Here is a 16,813-nt window from a genome sequence, read left to right as displayed (position 1 = left end):
TTGTAGGTTAGCAGTAAAACCTTGAAATCAGCCCATGCCTTAACAGGAAGCCGTGTAGGAAGGCTAGCACTGGAGTAATATGATCAAATTGTTTGGTTCTAGTCAAGATTCTAGCAGCTGTGTTTAGCACTAACTGCAGTTTATTTAGTGCTTTATCCAGGTAGCCGGAAAGTATAGCATTGCAGTAGACTAACCTAGAAGTGACAAAAGCATGGATGAATTTTTCTGCATCATTTTTGGACAGAAAGTATCTGATTTTTGCAATGTTACGTAGATCGAAAAAAGCTGTCCTTGCAACAGTCTTGATATGTTCGTCAAAAGAGATCAGAATCCAGAGTAACGCCGAGGTCCTTCAGTTTCATTTGAGACGACAGTACAACCATCAAGATTAATTGTCAGATTCAACAGAAGATCTCTTTGTTTCTTGGGACCTAGAACAAGCATCTCTGTTTTGTCCGAGTTTAAAAGTAGAACATTTGCAGCCATCCACTTCCTTATGTCTGAAACACAGGCTTCCAGGGAGGACAATTTTGGGGCTACACCATGTTTCATCGAAATATACAGCTGTGTGTCATCCGCATAGCAGTGAAAGTGAACATTATGTTCCTGAATGACATCACCAAGAGGTAAAATATATAGGGACAACAATAGTGGTCCTAAAACGGAACCTTGAGGAACACCAACATTTACAGTTGATTTGTCAGAGGACAAACCATCCACAGAGACAAACTGATAATCAATTTGTCAGAGCTAATGGTGGGAGGCTTCGGCGTCTCAGACCCCGTAACGGGAGGAGTAGAGTCCAGAGAAGGCTCGGCCTCTGATTCTGACTCGCTGCTTAATGGGGAGAAACGGTTGAAAGTTTCTGTTGGCTGAATGAGCGACACCGGTGGAGCATTCCTACAGCATTTCCTTCCAGTTGTCCGGCTGCGGGAACTGTGTGAGGGGATTTATACTACTATCTGTACTTACTGGTGGCACAGACGCTGTTTCATACTTTCCTACACTTAAATTACCCTTGCCTAACGATTGCGTCTGAAGCTGGGCTTGTAGCACAGCTATACTCGCCGTAAGGCGATCGTTCTCCTGTATATTATGAGTACAGCGACTGCATTAGAAGGCATCATGTTAATGTTACTACTTAGCTTCAGCTGGTGGAGGTCCTGACGAACCACGTCCAGATACTGCGTCCGGAGTGAAAAAGTTGAATGAAAAACGTTGAGCGAGGGAAAACAAGTCTCAAATTCAAACCACAGGTTTTCAATCTGCAAAGGTAGGACAGAAGCCAGCTGTCCTCTAGCTACACTATGACACTACCCTACAGAGTGCTGTTAATGCTACTGTAGACCTTCATTGCAAAACAGTGTGTTTAAAAAAAATATTTGGTGACGTGAATATATTTAGTAAAGGTTTATTTTCATGAAATTCACTGAGGAGGATAGTATTCCCCTTCCTCCTCTGAGAGCCTGCAATGGTCCCCATTTAGACTTGGTCATTGTACTTGCCCTATCAGAGCAGGTTATACGGTTTTCATGTTGTCTTGAGGGTTAATGACTAACTGTGTAACTGGCACCAATTTATTTCTGTTTTTTTTGCTGATGTTTACTGACACGTGTCATAACAACCGGATTCAAGGTCGTTCGTAAATACATAAATGATTTTGCGCTCTGGTACCCTCACACCAGTCCTCTGAAATCTGGAAGATTGCCAGAGTGAATTTACGAACGCACCCGCGTATATTGTAGATGTGCTAAGGTTATTAGATTTCAGGATTTTTTGCACTGGAAAGGGAATTATTAGAAATGCACGCAGCCTTCACAAGATAATTCCAAATGGCCAATACAGTAATGTATAAAACATTGATGATTTAGTCAGTGCCCTGCTGGTATAGTTTGTATTATTTGCAACACCGTAGTGGGGGTGGTGGCGCTGCAGTTATTATGAGGACTCATTATGGCGCACCTCTTTCCTTGAAAAGAGTCGTCGTTTAGTTAGGCTTCCGGTAAAGGGACGTTTTTAACATATATCTCAGTGCTTGTTAGCAAGGCTGCTCAAAATGCCGAAGTAAGTATTTATCTTTTGTCTCCCTGTAGAGTATTTATTCTCTTTTGAAGGTATTTGACCTTAATGAAGACTGAACATGTAGATCTAATTTAACGAATCGAAGTTATAGTAGATTATTAAACCGGCCTCAGACATTTCAGCTACCTTTTGTTAGGGTCGTCACTAGTTACCACAGCCGCAAAGTCATAAACCCCGCCTATTTCTACAATTTCACGTTTTCAAATTGTCACGTGCAGAATTACGGTGAAATGTGTTTTTTTTTTTTCAAGCTCTTAACCCAACAATTCAGTAACCAATAACAATGTAATACTACAAATATAAGTAGATAAAAAAAACGTGAAATAAGAACTCGAGAAAGTATTTATACTATTATATACAGGGTCAGACTTACCATATTTACAATGTTCAGGGATACAGAAGTGATCTCTTCTTACAAGTTGATCTCAAACACATCCATAACCTTATGCCTAACCTTAAGACTAAACATAATGTTTTTGTTTTCACGATTTGACCATCTAGCCAATTTTTGACTTTGGCTGTGTTATCTCTGTTGGCTGGGAAGGAAGTGTTAACCATCAGCAATAGCATCATTCATATCTTGTCTGTTTTGTTCCCAGTGATTGAGTTCTATTATGGGGAGCTAATACATTTATTCTGACTTTTCTGCCCAGCTGCATATGTTTTTATACTGTCTGGTTCTGCCTACACAAATTGATCTACCATTCAATATGTCTGTTTATCATCAGGTTTTATTGTGATTACTGTGATACCTACCTTACTCATGACTCGGTAAGTCTGCATAACATTGCTAGTGGAAGTGTTTCCTGATTGCATATGGTTGATTCTGTCATTAAGCTGAATGTGATGAGTATTTTTTTTTCTTCTCTTCTATCGCCCTGTTATGTATAAGGAATGTTGGTCAACATTGATGAATGTTCTGTGTTTGGCAGCCCTCTGTGAGGAAAACACACTGCAGTGGCCGCAAACACAAAGAAAATGTAAAAGACTACTACCAGAAATGGATGGAAGAACAAGCGCAGAGCCTCATTGACAAAACAAGTGAGTAACACACAAAAAAAGGCCGACCTGTCTTTTACCTTGATGTGTTAAGTCAATACCGTCCTAGGTGAACGGGGGCCTGAAGGCTAATATGTCAGGAGCTCTAACTTTGTCATTGTGTTTCTCTTAGCTGCTGCCTTCCAACAAGGGAAGATGCCCCCAACACCATTCCCAGGAGCCCCACCTCCAGGGGGTGCCATGATCCCTCCACCAAACCTCAGTAAGTGCATTAGCGTCATGTATACTGAACAAAAATATAAACGCAACATGTAAAGTGTTGGTTTCATGGGCTGAAATAAAAGATCCAGAAATATTCCACATTCACAAAAAGCTCTGAAATTGTGCACATTTGTTTACATCCCTGTTAATAAGCATTTTGACTTTGCCAAGCTAACCCATCCACCTGACAGGTGTGGCATATCAGGAGGCTGATTAAACAGCATGGTCATTACACAGGTGCACCTTGTGCTGGGGACAATAAAAGGCCTCTCTAAAATGTGCTGTTTTGTCATACAACACAATGCTACAATGTCTCAAGTTGAGGGAGCATGCAATTGGCATGCTGACTCCAAGAATGTCTACCAGAGCTGTTGCCAGAGAATTTAATATTAATTTCTCTACCATAAGTTGCCTCTGCCGTTTCAGAGAATTTGGCAGTGTGTCCAACCGGCCTTGCAACCGCAGACCACGTGTAACCACGCTAACCCAGCACCTCCACATCTGGCTTCTTCACCTGTGGAATTGTCTGGGGGTGCTGTGGATTATTGTAATGAAGCCCTTTTCATGGGGAAAAACTAATTTTGATTGGCAGGGCCTGGCTACAGAATGGGGGAGCCAAATTGATTTCAATTGACTGATTTCTTTATGGACTGTAACTCAGTAAAATCTCTGCAATTGTTGTATGTTGCACATTTTTGTTCAGTGCACATTTGTTAGGATGTAAAGATCACATCCAAGAGCAACCAAAAGTATTTTCTTGGAAAGCAAATCTTACAGCCAATTTACTTATATAAGAATATTTTGCTGCTAATGGTTTGAGTTTCCTGGTGGTTATTGTTAATGTGTCACCAATAGATGGCCCCCCGCGTCCAGGGATGCTACCAACACCCCAGATGGGTGGTCCTCCAATGATGCCCATGATGGGTGGAATGGGACCACCTCCACCTGGAATGATGGGTGGTCCAGGTAGGATAACCTCAACTCTTATTTCTGTGGTATACATACTCTTCACTTGTTTGAGTCTACGTATGCTTCAGTTTGCCAATATTGTTGAGGAAACATACCACTATCTAAAACTAAATACTATAATCTGAACAAATAAATGATTGAAACTACCTGTAAATGCTTTCTTTCCTACATTCTCAGGTATGCGACCTCCAATGGGTGGCCGAATGCAGATGATGCCTGGACATCACATGATGCGACCTCCCGGTCACCCAATGATGATGCGGCCAATGATGGCACGGCCAGACCGATAAACTCTCCCGACTCCCTCAAACACACCATGGGTTTGTTCCACATGATCAGTAAATCTTATTTTCTCACTTATAAAATCTGTTTGATTAGGAAAATCGATTGTTGAATAAGGTGGTCTCAAATATAAAATGTTTGTCTCTGACAAGTGCCACAGTTGCTCACATGTAGCTAGTTCATCGTATAATTATTGGTAACTTTGCGTCAAACTTCTTCTAAGTAGATTTTAAGGTGAGGAGCATTACTGATCCTGTGGAACAAACCTTTTGGCAAATCCCTCCACTCTACAACTGTTTCTTGGACTTCACTTTACATAATACTGTGTTGGTTGTCTTGCCTTTGCTGTACCATCCATTTTCCCTGGATGGATTTCATTTTTATTATTCTATAGATTTTATAATGTTCCCTCTGCCTATTCCCATTTTCCTGCTCATTGTTATTTTGGTGTCTTGGCAAGTGCCAAAGACAAAACGGGAAGTTATGAAAATGTTGTTGAATGTGTTTTATCATTCACCTAGGGGTGTATTATAAGGTCTCACGTTTTATTTTGTTGGCAGTACCAGTCAGATGAGTCAGCAGCAGTTTATTTTTTACAATTTTATGAGCCGTTACTATTGGCTTTGAATTTGTTGTATTACGGTCTATTAAACGAAAAGCAAAGTTCTCTGTGGTCGTTAATGTTTTAATCTCTGAACAACACCGTTGTCATTTTTATACCTAGCTCTTCTTTATAAATTCAGCAGGGGGCGCTAGAATGTAATATTTGTGACCCAGGCACCTAAACCCAAGACAGCATGTTTTTGCTCGCTATGTCTTATGGGAAAAATACTTTTAGACAAATGACTGTGCAATCGTAATGAATGAGAGAAGGCAGCCAGCTGGGCATTTCACTGAAGATAAGAGGGCGTGGAATGTGAAGAGATGCAAATAAGCTAGCTACAAATAAACAATTTAGCTAGCGATCTTATTCTCCCAATACCGCTATGGCAGGAATAATAAAAAAACAAATATTGAAACATTTGTCCAGGTAAGAAGGATTGCTTGCTAGCTCGGCTAACGTTAACCATCTTTGCTTTGACTGGCTAGCTACGTGGACTAACTAGGTATGTCAACCAGAGATGGCCAAATAACTATTCATTATTTGTAACAGCCCACGGTGTATTTTGTGCTTTATACGTCTGCTGGCAAACTCGCTAGCTAGTACTGCAAGTCAGATTGATGCATGCCAACAGACGTTTTAGCTATTGGAAGAAGAGAAACGAGAGATTCTTAATGTCAGTTACCTTGCATAATTAATTAATATTGCTGACTGTAAAGAAATGAAACCAGTATTGATAATGGTACCATTTCTCCGGAGTATGACTAAAGAAGAGTATGAATGGAACCCATGTTATGTTTACCTTCAAGTTCTCTGCTTGGAACATAACACTGTCAGTCAATTAATAGACGCTGCTTTTATGTAGACTTTTCAGGACCTGACAGCCGTAGAGGTACAATCTAAGCTCCTGAACGGGGTTTAAACAATTGTCAAACCTCTGACATCCTTGCTAAGCAATTGAATAAGTGGAAATACTCCTTTAGAGAGAAATTAAGCTCAGGTGATTTCAGGATTATTACTACACTAATATTCCTTGTTTGAGTCAGAAAATAGTATCGGAATCAGACTGGGTCCTTGTAGTTGGTCACACCACACTGGGTGCTTGTGAGGACACATGCCGACTGGGTGTCATTCCAAGTTGGTGCTGAATGGCTGCCAGCCCTTCATCTAGTGTAATTTGTCATCACTTATTACAGTGGTTAGACTAATTTGGCTTTACATCGCACACGGATTTCATCATGTGATAGAATTAACATCAATCAGTAGGGGATGGGATATCCCAGGGACCCCACAATACAATATTGTCACGATTCTTAGGTGTCGATACCTTTTTGGTTACTGTGTGTTATAATTGAAATGTATCTACACAGGGGTGCAACTTTGGTTTTAGAAGTGTGGGTGGACAATTATTATAATACAGTTTTTTTAATCCAATCAGAGCTGACTGCTTGGAGGTGTCCGCATGGTCCAAAAGCACACCATTGTCTCGTTTTGTATCACATTCCAATGATAAAACTGGGGGGGACATGTCCCCAGTGAAAGTTGTGCCCCTGTATCTATATAAACCAAATCATGAACTTGCTTCTCACAGAGAACTAAACATACTAAATATACTAAACAGTATGTATTCAATGTCTTAACAGAAGTAAATCCAATACCGCTTGAAATCAGAATGCTAATGAAGAAAAGAGCAGACTGGATATTTCCCAAATAAATTGTTTATTTAATATTTTTAAGTAGCTACAACATTTACATGAGAGATGTGGCTGACCGCCTCGATTTGGTCTTATGTAGCAAAATTTGAAATGTTTTTTTTACATTGGATGAAGGTAGAGACAGAGCTAGAAAATTGTATATCATACACTGCAGTTGAGGAACAATGGGAAAGTAATTATGCTTTGAAAGTTGATAAACTTGGAACCCCACTTTTGAGAAAATGGCCCTTGAATGTTTTGGTACACCTACTGGAGAGCTCTTTGTCTACACCCATTCAGCATCGTTCACACCCTCTTAAGCCTTAATCCCACCTAGGGTTGCACATTTTGGGGAATATTCAGAGGTGAAAACGTTCTGTTGGAATTAAAAGGAATATATGGGAATTTACCGGAAATATATGCGCCGACAAAGATGGCCGCCTCGCTTCGCATTCCTAGGAAACTATGCAGTATTTATTTTTTTATGTGTTATTACTTACATTGTTACCCCAGGTAATCTTAGGTTTTATTACATACAGTTGGGAGGAACTATTGGATATAAGAGCAACGTCAACTCACCAACATTACGACCAGGAATACGTCTTTCCCAAAGCGGACCCTCTGTTTTGCCCACCACCCAGGACAATGGATCGGATCCCAGCCGGTGACCCAAAACAACGACGCCGTAGAAGGGGCAGACGGAGTGGTCTTCTGGTCAGGCTCCGTAGACGGGCACATCGCGCACCGCTCCCGAGCATACTACTCGCCAATGTCCAGTCTCTTGACAACAAGGTTAGCCTTGCAGAGAGACATCAGAGACTGTAACGTTCTTTGTTTCACGGAAACATGGCTCACTCGAGACACGCTATCGGAGTCGGTACAGCCAGCTGGTTTCTTCACGCATCGCGCCGACAGAAACAAGCATCTTTCTGGTAAGAAGAAGGGTGGGGGTGTATGCCTTATGATTAACGAGATGTGGTGTGATCATAACAACATACAGGAACTCAAGTCCTTCTGTTCACCTGACTTAGAATTCCTCACAGTCAAATGCCGACCACATTATCTACCTTGAGAATTCTCTTCGATTATAATCACAGCCACATATATCCCCCCCAAGCAGAAACATCGATGGCCCTGAACGAAATTAATTTGACTTTATGTAAACTGAAAACCACATATCCTGAGGCTGCATTTATTGTAGCTGGGGATTTTAACAAGGCTAATCTGAAAACAAGGCTCCCTAAATTCTATCAGCATATCGATTGTTTAAACAGGGCTGGCAAAACCCTAGATCATTGTTATTCTAACTTCCGTGACGCATATAAGGCCGTCCCCCGCCCTCCTTTCGGAAAAGCTGACCACGACTCCATTTTGTTGCTCCCTGCCTATAGACAGAAACTAAAACAGGAAGCTCCCGCGCTCAGGTCTGTTAAACGCTGGTCCAACCAATCGGATTCCACGCTTCAAGATTGCTTCGATCACGTGGACTGGGATATGTTCCGCATTGCGGCGAACAACAACATTGATGTATACGCTGATTCGGTGAGCGGGTTTATTAGCAAGTGCATCGGCGACGTCGTACCCACAGCGTCTATTAAACCGTGGATTGATGGCAGCATTCGCGCGAAACTGAAAGCCCAAACCACTGCTTTTAATCAGGGCAAGGTGACCGGAAACATGACGGAATACAAACAGTGTAGCTATTCCCTCCGCAAGGCAATCAAACAAGCTAAGCGTCAGTATAGAGACAAAGTAGAGTCGCAATTCGAACGGCTCAGACACGAGAGGTATGTGGCAGGGTCTACAGTCAATCACGGACTATAAAAGGAAAACCAGCCCCGTCACGGACCAGGATGTCTTGCTCCCAGACAGACTAAACAACTTTTTTGCTCGCTTTGAGGACACTACAGTGCCACTGACACGGCCCGCTACCAAAACCTGCGGGCTCTCCTTCAATGCAGCCGACGTGAGCAAAACATTTAAACGTGTCAACCCTCGCAAGGCTGCAGGCCCAGACGGCATCCCCAGCAGCATCCTCAGAGTATGCGCAGACCAGCTGGCTGATGTGTTTACGGACATATTCAATATATCCTTATCCCAGTCTGCTGTCCCCACATGCTTCAAGAGGGACACCATTGTTCCTGTTCCCAAGAAAGCTAAGGTAACTGAGCTAAATGACTACCTCCCCGTAGCACTTACTTCCATCATCATGAAGTGCTTTGAGAGACTAGTCAAGGACCATATCACCTCCACCCTACCTGACACCCTAGACCCACTCCAATTTGCTTACCGCCCCAACAGGTCCACAGATGACGCAATCGCAATCACACTGCACACTGCCCTAACCCATCTGGACAAGAGGAATACCTATGTGAGAATGCTGTTCATTGACTACAGCTCAGCATTCAACACAGTACCCTCCAAACTCATTAAGCTTGAGACCCTGGGTCTCGACCCCGCCCTGTGCAACTGGGTCCTGAACTTCCTGACGGGCCGGCCCCAGGTGGTGAGGGTAGGTAACATCAACTCCATCCCGCTGATCCTCAACACTGGGGCCCCACAAGGGTGCGTTCTCAGCCCTCTCCTGTACTCCCTGTTCACCCACGACTGCGTGGCCATGCACGTCTCAAACTCAATCATCAAGTTTGCAGACGACACTACAGTGGTAGGCTTGATTACCAACAACGACGAGCCGACCTACAGGGCAGAAGTGAGGACCCTCGGAGTGTGGTGTCAGGAAAATAACCTCACACTCAACGTCAACAAAACAAAGGAGATGACCGTGGACTTCAGGAAACAGCAGAGGGAGCACCCCCCTATCCACATCGACGGGACAGTAGCAGAGAGGGTAGAAAGTTTAAAGGTCATCGGCGTACACATCACGGACAAACTGAATTGGTCCACCCACACAGACAGCATGGTGAAGAAGGCGCAGCAGCGCCTCTTCAACCTCAGGAGGCTGAAGAAATTCGTCTTGTTACCAAAAACACTCATAAACCTTGACAGATGCACAATCGAGAGCATCCTGTCTGGCTGTATCACTGACTGGTACGGCAACTGCTCCGCCCATAACCATAAGGCTTTCCAGAGGGTAGTGAGGTCTGCACAACGCATCACCGGGGGCAAACTACCTGCCCTCCAGGACACCTACACCACCCGATGTCACAGGAAGGCCGAAAAGATCATCAAGGACAACAACCACCCAAGCCACTACCTGTTCACCCCGCTATCATCCATAAGGCAAGGTCAGTACAGGTGCATCAAAGCAGGGGTCCGAGAGACTGAAAAACAGCTTCTATCTCAAGGCCATCAGACTGTTAAACAGCCATCACTAACATTGAGTGGCTGCTGCCAACATACTGACTCAACTCCAGCCACTTTAATAATGGAAAAATTGGATGTAATAAATGTATCACTAGCCACTTTAAACAATGCCACTTCATATAATGTTTACATACCCTACATTACTCATCTCATATGTATATACTGTACTCTATACCATCCACTTGCCTATGCCGTTCTATACCATCACTCATTCATATATTTTTTTTTATGTACATATTCTTATTCATTCCTTTACACCTGTGTGTATAAGGTCGTTGTTGTGAAATTGTTAGGTTAGATTACTCGTTGGATATTACTGCATTGTTGGAACATGAAGCACAAGCATTTCGCTACACTCGTATTAACATCTGCAAACCATGTGTATGTGACAAATAAAATTTGATTTGATTTTGATATTAATACCATTTAAATGTAGATGTTTTTTGCATTGGATATATTTACCTTATCATATGGAGACAGAAACATAAACCTTTATCATAAGTAGACAAAATTGCAAAGGGTTAAATCCTTCCAATAAACAAAACCATTTAGTTCCAAATTGAACATTAAATAAATGAGTTGACTCATCACATGGGATGAGTTTACTAAACAACAAAAGAAAGGGAATATTGAATGATCCCCAATGTTCCATTGCATCTCCCAAAAACGTTTTCAATATACATCTATAAAATGATAGTCGAGAAACTAAAGCTTTGGTTGTCTTCCTCTCAGGCTTCCATGTCTTCTCCCTGGACCTCCTCAATGTCTACCTCTTGAACATGAGGCCTCATCTTCACTGTCACTTTCCAACCTGGTTGAGGATGTTTCGTTGTCAGCCTCAAATTTGCCCGGATGACCACCAATTTCTCAACCCTTGTATTGGTCAGCTTGTTGTGTGCTTTGGTGTGTGTGTTCCCAAACAAGGACCAGTTCCAATCTGAAGCGGCTGATGTTGGTGGGATTTGGAGGATGATGGAGGCAACAGGGGAAAGAGCCACAGAACCACAAAGTCCCTTCCACCAGGTGGCTGATGAGATATGTTGGCACGACTGCCATATTACATCTCCATCCCAAAGCCCTTGCTTGGAAGTATACTTCACCAGACTACCAAGAACCTTGCCCTCATCCAGGCCCCGGTGGCACGGTAGTGATGACACCATAGGCCTTGTTGATCACCAGACAGAATGCTCTTGCCAGCAAACTTGGGGTCCAACATGTATGTTGTGGCGTGTATGGGCTTCAAGCAGAAGTCTTCACGCGTTTTGATGTATTTCAGAACTGCAGTTTCCTCTGCTTGGAACAACAGTAATGTGGGCAGGGCAGTATGGATTTCTTATCTTACATCTGCAAGCAGTCTGAACATCAGACAGGATGGCATTGTCTCCTTCAATCCGTGCAATGGCTACTGCTATAAGTTTCAGGAGTTTCAGGCTGCTTACCACTCTCTCCCAAAATACATAATCGAGGAGGATCCTGGACTGTGATATGGCCATTTCTTGGAGAGACTCCTTCCCCTCCAGGAGACTGTCAAACATGATGACAACACCACCCCAAATGGGTGTTGCTGGGCAGCTTCAATGTGGTGCTCTTATTCTTCTCACTTTGCTTGGTGAGGTAGATTGCTGCTATAACTTGATGACCCTTCACATACCTAACCATTTCCTTGGCTCTCTTGTAGAGTGTATCCATTGTTTTCAGTACCATGATGTCCTTGAGGATCAGATTCAATGCATGAGCAGCACAGCCAATGGGTGTGATGTGAGGGTAGGACTCCTACTTTAGACCAAGCAGCCTTCATGTTCGCAGCATTGTCTGTCACCAGTGCAAATACCTTGTGGTCCAAGGTCATTGATGGCTGCCTTCAGCTCATCTGCAATGTAGAGACTGGTGTGTCTGTTGTCCCTTGTGTCTGTGCTCTTGTAGAATACTGGCTGAGGGGTGGAGATGATGTAGTTCATTATTCCTTGCCCATGAACATTCGACCACCCATCAGAGATGATTGCAATACAGTCTGCTTTCTCTATGATTTGCTTGACCTTCACTTGAACTCTGTTGAACTCTGCATCCAGCAAATTAGTAGATACAGCATGTCTTTGTTGGAGGGGTGTATGCTGGGCGAAGAACATTCAGAAATCTCTTCTAATACACATTGCCTGTGAGCATCAGAGGTGAACCAGTTGCATACACAGCTCAAGCAAAACATTCATCAGCATCTCTCTGACTAGGTTCTTCCATTGAGTCACAAAAACTTCTGATTCCAGGAGGACTATGAGCTGTTGATGTCTGATTCATCATTTTCACTTCGAATAGAAGTAGAGGGACTTTTGTCAGAGGTTGATTGTTGTGACTGCTGAGGGAACTTTATGCACTTGGCCAAATGATTCTGCATCTTTGTTGCATTTTTCACATATGATGTGGCACAGTTTTTGCAGATGTACACAGCTTTTCCTTTATCATTAGCTACAGTGAAATGTCTCCACACATCAGAGTGCCCGTGGCATTTTCCTGTAAAGATTAGATTGTTTTTTTTTTGTAAAGAAAAACAAATACAATTCTATGTACAGATAAATATTTAAGCAGTTAAACAACTCCTTTGTAAGATAAATGTTTTAAAATGAAACATGTATGGAAACAGGTGAATTAACACTCAGTTAGCAGGCTCAAGCAAGCTAAAACCCACATGGTAGCAAAAACTGACGAGCAGAAATTGTTAACAAGTTAGAAATGATTTAAACACACTTTTCCTGGTTACAAGAAAAAAATAAACACACTTTGCTGTAGGCTACTATTTACTAGTTAAAACCTCTTTGGGATAGGGGGCAGTATTTTCACGTACGGATGAAAAGCGTGCCCAAAGTAAACTGCCTGCTACTCAGGCCCAGAAGCTAGGATATGCATATAATTGGTAGATTTGGATAGAAAACACTCTAAAGTTTCTAAAACTGTTAAAATAATGTCTGTGAATATAACAACTTATTGGGCAGGCAAAACCCGAGGACATACCATCCAGGATTTTTTTTTTTTGAGTTCACTGTGTTTTCTATGGGTAACTAGATGTATGAGGCACCTGGTTGCAGTTCCTCTGGCTTCCACTAGATTTCAACAGTCTTTCTAAATTGGTTGATGTTTTTCCTTTGAGAAATTAAGAAGTACGACTATTCAGAATGAGTGTCAAGCCAAGTGGACTCTTTTGTTTGGGGCGCGTGACCTGGAGCTCGCTCCACTTTGATTTTTTCCACTATTGAACACAGTATATTCCGTCTTAAATTTGATCGATTAGTTACTTGTTGTTTGAAATGTTTGGACCAAGTTAACAGGTAACTTATTAGATCATTTGTAGTCATGTTGGGCGAGTTGGAACCGGTGTTTTTCTGAATCAAACGCGCCAAATAAATGGACATTTTGGGGATATAAAAAAAAAGGAGTTTATTGAACAAAAGGACCATTTGTGATGTTTCTGGGACATATTGGAGTGCCAACAGAAGAAGATCTTCAAAGGTAAAGCATGAATTATATTGTTATTTCTGACTTTCGTGTCGCACCTGCTTGGTTGAAATATGATTTTCATGTGTTTGTATGGTGGGGTGCTGTCCTCAGATAATCGCATGGTTTGCGTTCGCCGTAAAGCCTTTTTGAAATCTGACACGGTGGCTGGATTAACACCAAGTTAAGCTTTATTTCCGTGGATTGCACTTGTGATTTTATGAAAGTTAATATTTCTAATAATTTAATTAGAATTTCGCGCACTGCAATTTCACCGGATGATGTCGAAACGTTCCGCTAGCCGTAACAGGTTAACAAAAAAGTAATGTACGCTACCGGTCAAAAGTTTTAGAACACCTACTCATTCAAGGGTTTCTTTATTTTTCCTATTTTATACATTGTATAAAGTAGTGAAGACAGAAACTATGAAATAACACATATTGAATTATGTAGTATAAAAAAAGTGTTAAACAAATCAAAATATTGTATATTTGAGTTTATTCAATTAGCCAATCTTTGCCTCGATGACAGCTTTGCACACTCTTGGCATTCTCTCAACCAGCTTCACAAAAATCACATGGAATGCATTTCAATTAACAGGTGTGCCTTGTTAAAAGTTAATTTGTAGAATTTCTTTCCTTAAGGTGTTTCAGCCAATCAGTTGTGTTGTGACAAGGTAGGAGTGTTATACAGAAGATAGACCTATTTGGTAAAAGACGAAGTCCATATTATGGCAAGAACAGCTCAAATAAGCAAAGAGAAATGACAGTCCATCATTACTTTAAGACATGAAGGTCAGTCAATACGGAACATTAAGAACTTTGAAAGTTTCTTCAAGTGCATTTGCAAAAACCATTAAAGCACTATGATGAAACTGGCTCTCACGAGGACTGCAACAGGATTGGAAGACCAATAGTTATCTCTGCTGCAGAGGATACGTTCATTAGAGTTACCAGCCTCAGAAATTGTAGCCCAAATAAATGCTTCACAGAGTTCAAGTAACAGACACATCTCAACATCAACTGTTCAGAGGAGACTGTGTGAATCAGGCCTTCATGGTCAAATTGGTTCAAAGAAACCACTACTAAAGGACCTCAATAAGAAGAGACATGCTTAGGTCAAAGTTACACGAGCAATGGGTATTAGACCGGTGGAAATATGTCCTTTGGTCTGGAGTCCAAATTGGAGATTTTTGGTTCCAACCTCTGTCTTTGTGAGACGCAGTGTGGGTGAACGGATGATCTCCGCATGTGTATTTCCCACCTTAAAGCACGAAGGAGGTCATCTGATGGGGTGGGGGGTACTTTGCTGGTGACACTGATTTATTTTGAATTCAAGGAACACCTAACCAGCATGGTTACCATAACATTCTGTGGTGATACACCATCCCATCTGGTTTGCGCTTAGTGGGGCTATCATTAGTTTTTCAATAAGACAATGACCCAACACCCCTCCAGGCTGTGTAAGGGCTATTTTACCAAGAAGGAGAGTGATGGAGTGCTGCATCAGATGACCTGACCTCCACAATCCCCCTACCTCAACCAAATTGAGAAGGTTATGGATAAGTCGGACCACAGAGTGAAGAAAAAGCAGCCAACAAGTGCTCAGCATATGTGGGAACTTCAAGAGTGTTGGGAAAGCATTCTAGGTGAAACTGGTTGAGAGAATGCCAAGAGTGTGCAAAGCTGTCATCAAGGCAAAGGGTGGCTATTTGAAGAATCTCAAATGTAAAATATTTAGATTTTTTTTAAACACTTTTGGTTACTACATAATTTCATATGTGTTATTTCATAGTGTTGATGTCTTCACTATTATTCTACAATGTAGAAAATAGTAAAAATAAAGAAAAAACTTTGAATGAGTTTGTGTTCTAAAACTTTTGACTGGTAGTATATGTCATATAAAATATATTCACCCCACCAAGTATTGTAATCAAAACTTACCAGAAAGCATGTAGTCCTTGTCTCAGACAGTGTAGTAGTGTGGGCTCAATAATATCTCATTAGTGTGCAAGATCTTGAGGATCAGCTGTACATGTGATGGAAGAATGCACTGTGCATGCAGAGGGTTGCAATTCCAGTGAATTGGGGATAGTTTAACCAAAATATGCCACAAGACCTAGAATTGCCTTATGCGTATCCCACAAAAAAGGTTCACTGTTATAACGTTTTTTGATGAATTTAAGCAAAATTCCCCAAATTCCCAAGCTTAACTTCCCATGGAAAAATTCATTTTGCAACCCTAGTCCCACCCATCTCTTTAAGGAATCACATGTGAGGCCATGTGGTAAAATCTAAGTTTGTCACATGCACAAATAAATAGAAGGTGTAAACGGTACATTGATAGTACTTGCATAGTGGCAATATCCAAAAATAGAAAGTGTCCAGATAAAAATTATTTTATCGTTATTAGATTACGCTTACCTGACACAATTGGGCCACTATTGTCTAGACATGTACACATGTTCATGAAATACAATAGAATCGAGGGCCGTAAATCACCCCCAGACACACCTGCTAATTTGATGGGTCATGTAATAATCCAGCCAAAGTGGAGTCTTTTGTTTAGACATGTAGCTAGCTAGGTAGGTAGGTAGCTAAACAATGAACCGATGTAAACCCAACTCATACTACTACCAATACAAACATTGTCAGTTGTAGTATGAATCTGCAGGTTGCTAAAGCTAACAAAATAGGTTAAATGTTAACTAGCTAACATTAGGCTATAACTAGCAATGCAGATACATTTCTGATTCAAATAATATTACTACACAGATCATACACGTAATGTTAGCTCGTGAGCCAGCAAGCTAACATTAGCTAGATAACTAAAAATACGCTTTAACTTGCAATAAATGACTTTGACAAAATTAGAAACTTAAATATGGAAAATGTAGCTAGACTCTTACATGAACGCTTCACGGCAGACTGGAACCATTTTTAACTCCGGTTCACACTGACCGTAGTGTGTGCAGAATGTAGCCCATCACTTTTTCCTACTGATTTGTTGATAGCACCTGCTAAATTCAGGGCATTAATGTTGTTGAGAATGTTTTTTTCTCGATGGCTAACGTTATATCTTTCAAAAACGGTGCGGTAGAAAGGACTGTCAACACATA

The 16,813-nt window shown here is 41.5% G+C and overlaps 2 protein-coding genes across 3 annotated transcripts in view; both read left to right on the top strand.

Annotated features, from left to right (window-relative positions):
• The first annotated feature begins 1,914 nt into the window (after window positions 1-1,914).
• LOC112216129 (U1 small nuclear ribonucleoprotein C) lies at window positions 1,915-5,259 on the top strand. Its single transcript, XM_024375861.2, has 6 exons — window positions 1,915-2,064; window positions 2,811-2,853; window positions 3,015-3,123; window positions 3,254-3,343; window positions 4,198-4,308; window positions 4,489-5,259. Exons 1-6 carry the CDS (start codon window positions 2,057-2,059, stop codon window positions 4,599-4,601), a joined length of 474 nt encoding a protein of 157 aa, XP_024231629.1. The 5' UTR covers window positions 1,915-2,056; the 3' UTR covers window positions 4,602-5,259.
• A 161-nt stretch (window positions 5,260-5,420) lies between these two features.
• The window catches only part of LOC112216123 (UHRF1-binding protein 1), a 54,867-nt gene continuing 43,474 nt past the window's right edge, over window positions 5,421-16,813 (top strand). For both annotated transcript variants that reach the window (XM_024375851.2, XM_024375850.2), the window contains exon 1: window positions 5,421-5,623. In XM_024375851.2, coding sequence (XP_024231619.1) covers window positions 5,580-5,623 — 44 coding nt within the window. In that variant the 5' untranslated portion in view covers window positions 5,421-5,579. The remainder of the gene's footprint in view (window positions 5,624-16,813) is intronic.

The sequence above is a fragment of the Oncorhynchus tshawytscha genome, linkage group LG16 (genome assembly GCF_018296145.1).
Source record: "Oncorhynchus tshawytscha isolate Ot180627B linkage group LG16, Otsh_v2.0, whole genome shotgun sequence".
In the NCBI taxonomy this organism is placed as follows: Eukaryota; Metazoa; Chordata; class Actinopteri; order Salmoniformes; family Salmonidae; genus Oncorhynchus; species Oncorhynchus tshawytscha.
The sequence above is the reverse complement of the archived record's forward strand: the minus strand, read 5'-3'. Positions and strand labels throughout refer to the sequence as shown.